Raw genomic sequence first — 8,269 nt, 5'->3', positions numbered from 1 at the left:
TACAGTTTATGTCTAGCTCTGGCATCCTCCACTACCCAGGGATTCCCTCAGTAGGAATGAATGTCAGCAATGTGGAAGGATAGTAGTTTGTTTAAAGGGGACCTATCATGCAAAATGCACTTTTGTACGTCTTTTATACATGAATGTGTCCCCTGTGTGTCAGGGAACTCACCAAGTGTCAGAAAACACAACCCTCTCTCTTTTCCTCTATACCCAAATCTCTAAAAACGGGGCTGCAATGGATCTGATACAGACTGATACAGATTTGAAATGGTTCTGATGTCAGAAACGGGGTGCTCCGCCTATATGGCCAACTCTCCACCTATCGGGGGAATGAGAGGTTGCGTGACATGGTAACAGCATGGTAACATTTGCAGGGGGGCGTGGTCAGCTGCAGCTCATTTGCCACAGAATCAGCCCTTGTGAAGACAGGGCTGGAATAGAGCAAATAGAGCAAAATGAGGCATGGCTAAAATGCATGATTTGTTTGGTATTTTGAAAAAAAAACTTCACAGACATGTTTTTATATAGGTATGGCCCTACAATATGTTATTCAAATATAGCATGATAGGTCCACTTTAATCTAGTTGGCACAGCTGAGATATTATATAAATGTCTGCATCTGTTTTGCTGCGTCTTTATGACCTTTCATTATTCACTGTGGTGCCCAAATGTCCCCCCGAGAGTGAAAAGTGGAAAAAGTGACCAGTGTGTGAATCATTTTCAGAAGTCATGGGAATGAGACAAAGTCATGGTACTTCAGCTTCAGATAAAATCTGTTATGTAAGGGTGGTAAAAAAGTGATTCGATCTGAGATTAGGCTGTAAATAAAAGTCTTTTCAGTAAAAATGAGCAAACTACAAAACATCTGTTATGATGAGACACAGAAGATTACTTTGGCCTCTGCTAGTTCTGAAACTCGCCCTGCCGGCTCTCTCTGTGTTGAAATTTCAAGCTTGACCAACATATCATTTGGAAGCAATGTTTAAATTAGCCCTCTCCCTTAGTCTGCACTTGAATCAGAATTCAATATGACCAGAATCATTCGAGTCCACTGACCCGTACAAGGAAAGTCACAAAGTTAATTTTGCAAACTGCTGACAAATTCTAATGCAGAACTCATTGCCATTACCCAGTTAAAAGACAGATGCCTCCATATTTCAGGAAGAGGCAGCTGCATTTCTCATGTGACAACCGAAACCAACACATGAAATGTTTTAGTTGCAGTTCTTTAAATGTTTCATTCAACAAGGTCTGCCTTTCCAAATGGATGTCCTTCGTGTCTCAGCTGTCTTTGGGGCAAGGCATTTCTTACATGAATGACGTTTTGAGAAAAACGCTCCAAGATCTTTGGACAGAACCAGGCTAGCTGTTCCCTCCGTTTCCAGGCTTTATGCTAAACTAAGCTACTGGCTCATAAGGGACAGGCAGATTGATATTAATATCAATCTATTTCTCCTTACTCTCAGAAGAAAAGTGAATACCTTTCCTCAAATGTCACTCTATTCTTTTTACGAGATCTATAAAATATTCATAAGCATTTGAGTGCATGCCACTTGCTAAACGGAGCCCATTGTTTCCATGCGCAATACACAACAGCTGTTTCTGCTGCTGTCAGTGTCTGCAGGTGGCTGGGAGGATAACTGGTGGACCAGCTGATATGACGTGCGCTCTCAGGCCAGACATTTGTGCACGAAAGGCTGAATGACTCTCCAACTATTCATTCTGATCCTGTGTGGCCTTGTTGGTCAGCAGCTGTCCTCGTCTGACCCTCTCAGAGACTCACAACGAATTACACACATACAGTAACACTCCACTGTACTCAACATTACTAGGGCAACTCGGTTTCTGTTAGTCATAAGTGGAAAAGACATAAGGGTGACACACACCCTTATGTCTTTTCCACTTATGTGAGACACTTTTAAGCCTGTCTGCCAGGTCAGAGCTTGTTGGACAGTAGATGAATCTGAGTCTTCCTCTGATGCACGTACACACACACACACACACACACACACACTCACACTCACACACTATCTCATCCTTATCCAATGTTGACAAGGCTTTTAGAGTAGTTTTGTAACTGGTTGGCTCCTTTTTTGTCTGAGATTCATAAATGTTTTTGCTGAATTTCTCTAAATTTTCTACCAGTTTCTTTTCTTGCCCATATTGTCTCTAATTCTTCCAGATCATTTTTAATATCTGTCCCCTGCTAAACCAGTTAGTGTTATTTGATCTTTACAAAGCACACGCTGAGCACAGAACTATAGAAGTGCTGTAAAAAGTTGTCAATGTATTGATTGGCAGAAGATTAATCCGACAACATTTTAATGTTTCCTAGTTTCAGCTGGTAAAGTTTTGAATTCTCCGTTTCCTTGTTCATTCATCTCCCGTGACAGTAAGCTTAATATTTAATATTTGGATTTCAGATTGTTGTTGTACAAAGGAAGAGATTTTAAGGTGTGAACTTTGGAAATTGTGATTTTTCCCACTTTCTGTAATAATAATGATCAGCATATTACAGATGAAGAAGATAGTCGTCAGTTGCAGGCTTAAATACTTGAACTACCTGGACTTTGCATATGTGTTTCATCAATCTTGTATATCTGAAAGTACAGATGAAGGAAGGGGGGGGAGGTTTGTCCTAGTGAGTTGGCTTGCAGTAGCAGAGAGAGATGGAGATAGATGGAGGGAAAGTAAACAACAGATCATGGCTGAAGCGTGTTGCAGACGCTGCGGGCGGCCCACCACCAGCCTCTTGAGAGGTTAACTAACGCAACGGTGACCAGGGTCAGAGGTCAAGTGCCTCTTGATGGCAGCCCCAAAATGCCAGATTGTCATCCACATGCTGTGCCAGCTGAGACACACGCTGAGAGTTTGTACAGTGTTAAATTGTGTTTTCTTTTGCTGAAGTTGGCAGTGATTACTCTGGAATCTTCCATGCAGCGTCCGCCCTGAACCAACCTACCAGCCATGATGACACACACGCCTCCGTGTGTGTGTGTGTGTGTGTGTGTGTGTGGTGTGTGGGTGTTGTGTGTGTGTTGTGGTGTGTGTTGTGGTGTGTGTGTGTGGTGTGTGTGTGTGTGTGTGTGTGTGTGTGTGGTGTGTGTGTGGTGTTGTTTGTTTGTGGTTGTGTTGTGTGTGTGGTGTTGCTTTGTGGTGTGTGTGTGTGTGGTGGTGTGTGTGGTGTGTGTGTGTGGTGTGTGTGTGTGTGTGTGTGTTGTGTGGGGGGGCTGTGGGTGTGCTGCTGTGTGTTGTGTGTGTGTGTTTGTGTGTAGTGTGTGTGTGGTTGTGTGGTGTTGGCGTGTGTGTTGTTGTGTGTTGTGTAGTGTGTGTGTGGATTGCTGGTTGTGTGTGATGGTTGTGTGTGTGTGGAATGGTGGGGGGAGGGGGGTGGTGGTTGGTGTTGTGTGTGATGATGTGTGCTGGTGTGTGTGTGCTGTAGTGTGTGTGTGTGTGTGTGTAGTGTGTGTGTGGTGTGTGTGTCCGACTGCGCCGTGCCACTGAGTGGTACGCACACATTGGCTGCACGCTGCAATGACCCTTGCATTCTCAGAGAGAGAAGAGAGACGGGAAAAGACAAACAGAGAATTGGAAAAAGCACACAGACAAAATGAGACCTGTGTGACACATTTACTCATAGACTAAACACCATGACCACACTTTGTGTGGTGTGGTGGTTTTGCTCGGAATAATCTGCGCTTGTGTGATCTTTGTTTGAAAATAAAGACGATGTTCTTAACTTGGGGGGTATACTACGAAGCAGGATTTTCGCTTAGCCGGCTAACTATCAGGGAAACTCCGGCTTTCCGGTCCTACGACGCTGGTTCTCTTTTTAGCAGGCTAGATCTCCATGGTAACTTATGCTGTGCGGGCTAACCTGGGGGGTATACTACGAATCTAGTTCAACCTATCCTGGATATGTTTTGAGTTATCCGGTTGACTTAATCCAAAACAAAGCCGCTCTCGCTAACTGTCCTACAACGGTGGCTATCACCTCGTTCCGATCAAGCCAGCCGTGTCCTATCTAGTTAGGTGCGCGTTCACATAACATGGGGTGGTATCTGGAGCATGTCTCGACCACATCACCAAACATGGAGAAGCGTACTGACAGCGCAGCGTCATACTTCCTGAATGAAAAGTCAAACTATAATATTAGACACATATGAAGAAGTTAAAACTTAAACATCCATGACTTAAACACTTTATCCAGGATAAAAGCCACATAGCTGCACCTGCAAGGTGAATACAGCCTGGTAAAAGAAAAGTGTTTGACATGCGTAGACATTAACAGCTTTATGCTATCACTGCCCCGTCTAAGACACGAGTGGATCTGACTTTAATTACATTTGACTCGAGTGTTTCGTCAACTTAATGTGTTGCTTAAAATAATACTTCTGCATACAGTATGTGACACTGTGAGTGTTGCACGGCCAGATACGGCTCAGCTGACTCAGATAAGGAAATATATGATACATTATGATGTGATGTGATATGATGTGATATGAATGATAATGGGACACATCGACGTCTGCACTCACAGTGCCGCTGACTGTAGGCTACGTAATGTTACTTTGATCCGGTTACTTGTGTTGTGGCAGATATTTAATTAAGCTTTCTTAACATAATAGTATAATAGTTATAATAGTCAGACTGCTCTGAAGATGGGAGGTGATGTTCTATTCATTTTCATGTTCACACAGTCGGTGATTTTGGCCGGCCGTCTTTTCCTGGCAACGGCAGTTTAAACTGTATTTCCTCCGCACACTGAGCTCTGATTGGTCAGCAGGCGTGGTGCTTTCGCTGAGTTGATCTCTTATCCTGGAACTCTCCTGCTTCGGAGCACAGACTAGGTTCCAGGATAAGTCACCATGGAGATCTAGCCCGCTAAAAAGTTACCAGCTTCGTCAGTACCGGAATCCCAGAAGTTATCTTGCTAAACGAAAATCCTGCTTCGTAGTATACCCCCCTGGTCGGGACCAGGTTAGGTTGCAGGCTAAGAGCTCAACTCAGTGAAAGCACCGCCTGCTGACCAATCAGAGCTCAGTGTAAGGAGTTTAAAGCGATCAAGTCATATTACAGGAGAAAGGAACATACAGAAAGCTTTGACCGTTGCAGGAAAGCGGCCGGCAAAAATCACAGACTGTGTGAACGTTGAACATCTGTCCATGTTTGTGATTGGTCGAATGCTCCAAAATACCACCCTTTCATGGGTTGAACGCGCACCTAATAGATAGGACACTGGCTGGTTTGAGCGATCCACTTGATAACCCGCGTCGTAGTACCGTTTAGCGAGAGCGCGTATATTTGGATTAGCCAAACCGGCTAACTCAAACATATCCAGGTTATGTTGAACCAGCTTCGTAGTACAGGCCTCTGCTCTGAATCTACTTTTTGATATTGAATAAATAGAGACCGTTACTCTTTGATAATTGTATTTTAGGGGTGTATTTTCAGTTAAATATTATTAGCTTTCCAGACATTAAGGAATACTTTAACCTCACCCAATAATCATCTAATATATCAATCACTAACCACTTGATATGTTGTTATGTTAGTTTTTCTCACATGCCTACCAAGTGAATGGAACATCTTCAATTTTACTTCATGAAAGGTGTATACCAACCTAAGGCATTAACCATAATTTGACATTATAAAAGTGTATTAAAGTTTTTTTTGGGGTGATCTGATTGCAGGGAAGTGTTGACACACCAAATATGTTTTGTACTCTCCGCTATGATGAGGTCTGAGACGCTCTTACCAGAAGGTACGTCAGTTCCTCTCAGACATACAATAAATAGTTCTTGTGGAGGGTGAGGTAAAGACGAGCTGCGGATAGATGAAGCACATGAGAGAGAGCGAGTTGTGTCATCATCCACTTCCCTGTCTGCTAGGTGTGACTGAGTCTTTTCCTGTGAACAGGAAGCACCAGCTGCTGTTCCTGGAAGAGAAAACGACGTCACTTTAACCAAACGTGTGTGTGTGTGTGTGTGTGTGTGTGTGTGTGTGTGTGTGTGTGTGTGTGTGTTGTGTGTGTGGTGTGTGTGTGTGTGTGTGTGTGTTGTGGTGTGTGTGTGTGTGTGTGTGTGTGGTGTGTGTGTGTGTGTGTGTGTGTGTGTGTGTGTGTGTGTGTGTGTGTGTGTGTGTGTGTGTGTGTTTGTGTGTGTGTGTGTGTGTGTGGTGTGTTGTGTGTGTGGTGTGTTGTGTGTGTGTGTGTGTGTGTGTTTGTGTGTGTGTGTGTGTGTGGTGTGTGTGTGTTGTGTGTGTGTGTTGTGTGTGTGTGTGTGTGTGTTGTGTGTGTGTGTGTGTGTGTGTGTGTGTGTTAAATATTTTGTTGTTACTTAGCCCAACCACACCACATTGAACAAATTGAGATTTTGGTTGTATATTCGACTCTACATATGTTAACTTCAGTTAAAAGTAATATCAAACAATCTGTTCCTTTTTATAACATTAATTAGAGTTTACATTTATGAGCTTATGATCAATTGTATTCAACTGTCACCACCCCAAATCAAACAAAAATAGATAGTGAGTTCAACTTAATCTGTATAAAAAAACGTATACTTCAAATGTCTCGCCCACAATGGAAACACATTACAGTAAAATTGGAAATAACATCTAAAAATAAACCCTGAATATCAGTGGTTATTGCTCACTAGAACTTGTGTTTGTCGTGTAAGCGGACATGTATGTGACAGAACATAAACAGCTTGCTACTTTGACATCACTGTGTTTATCATACTATACTATCTTCAAAGTGTGAGGGAAAGTATAAGTCAAGCTGACTTTTTCAACTTTGTTTAACTTCAGTAAGGGAGATAAATTATTACCTGGTGTTTTTTGTTTTCCTCCCGTTGTGTTTATGTTTTTGCAGACTGAGGCAATTCCCATTAAAATTACATTACCTAAATGAGAGCGCGCCTGGTTCAAATCTGGGTAATGTAGCACAACTGGGGAATGTTTGTGAACGTATATTGCTATCGCTGTTTGACTTTGTGAGGAGGATGCAGGATCAGTCAGAGGAAATGTGTGTGTGCTTATTTATTCTGTTCACAATTTATTTTCTATCAAAAACAAAGCCACACGATATCTGTGAAACAAGGAGTCTTGCCAACACTTGCCACTGGCTTAATCCCCTTTCTCTTTTAGTTACTCTTTTTGACTCTCTCAATCACTTTCTTTTTGTTCTAGTCCTTAAAGCTTAACCAACAAAAAACAGTTATTTGCAGGCCTTAAAGTAACAATGAGTTGAAACCTATTTATTAAAGTTCTTTCTCGTTCTTTTCTCAACAGGAGTGGCAGCATGTCTTTCTGAAGAAAATTGTGGCATGAAACCAGATCGCGAACATCTTCCATTCATCACCTCCTCCTCCTTCATCTCCCTCCTCCACTCTCCCGTTAGGAACTCTCACCTCAGCTCCACTGCATTGATGAGGTAACGACAAGCTCAACGCAGCGCAGCACCAACACCACCCACCCCCCTTCCTTCTGTCAACCTCTCCACCGCAGCCATGGGGCAGAAGATCTCTGGCGGCATCAAAACGGTAGACGGTCGTGGGGAAAGCGGTGGCTCCCCTTCCTACCGGCCTTCAGCGCACCGCCGGCAGCACCCGGAACTGAGGGGCCCTGATTTCTCCAAACCTACCAGGCTAGATCTCCTTCTGGACATGCCATGTGCCGGACTGGAGACCCAGCACCGCCACGCGTGGAACCCTGACGATCGCTCGCTCAACATCTTCATAAAAGACGATGATAAACTGACATTTCACCGCCACCCGGTTGCTCAGAGCACAGACTGTATCCGGGGGCGGGTAGGCTACACAAGGGGTCTTCACGTGTGGAGGGTCCACTGGCCCTCCCGGCAAGCGTGGCACCCACGCTGTGGTTGGGGTGGCCACCTCAGAAGCTCCTTTACACTCAGTGGGCTACACAGCGCTGGTGGGGTCGGACTGCGAGTCCTGGGGCTGGGATCTGGGACGCAACAGGCTCTACCATGACAGTAAGAACAGGGCACACAGCACGCTGCCCTCCTATCCCTGTTTCCTGGAGCCGGAGGAGTCGTTCACCTTGCCGGACTCTCTGCTAGTAATTCTGGACATGGATGAAGGGACGCTGAGCTTCATGGTGGATGGACAGTAATCTAGGTATCGCATTTCGAGGACTGAAAGGCAAGAAAGCTGTATCCTGTCGTCAGCGCTGTGTGGGGACATTGTGAGATCGCCATGAAGTACATCAACGGCTTAGATCGTGAGTAACATATTCCACA

The 8,269-nt window shown here is 44.2% G+C and overlaps 1 protein-coding gene across 1 annotated transcript in view; it reads left to right on the top strand.

The window, feature by feature from the left end:
- LOC117532590 (SPRY domain-containing SOCS box protein 4-like) overlaps positions 1-8,269 on the top strand; it is a 43,699-nt gene that overhangs the window by 4,293 nt on the left and 31,137 nt on the right. The window contains 4 exon segments of the mRNA XM_034195935.1: positions 7,297-7,868; positions 7,870-8,139; positions 8,141-8,176; positions 8,178-8,250. Of these exon segments, the coding sequence (XP_034051826.1) occupies positions 7,515-7,868; positions 7,870-8,139; positions 8,141-8,176; positions 8,178-8,250 (733 nt within the window). The 5' untranslated portion in view covers positions 7,297-7,514.

Source organism: Gymnodraco acuticeps, unplaced genomic scaffold (assembly GCF_902827175.1).
Source record: "Gymnodraco acuticeps unplaced genomic scaffold, fGymAcu1.1, whole genome shotgun sequence".
NCBI classification, from domain to species: Eukaryota; Metazoa; Chordata; class Actinopteri; order Perciformes; family Bathydraconidae; genus Gymnodraco; species Gymnodraco acuticeps.
This window is presented reverse-complemented; position numbering and strand designations above follow the sequence as displayed.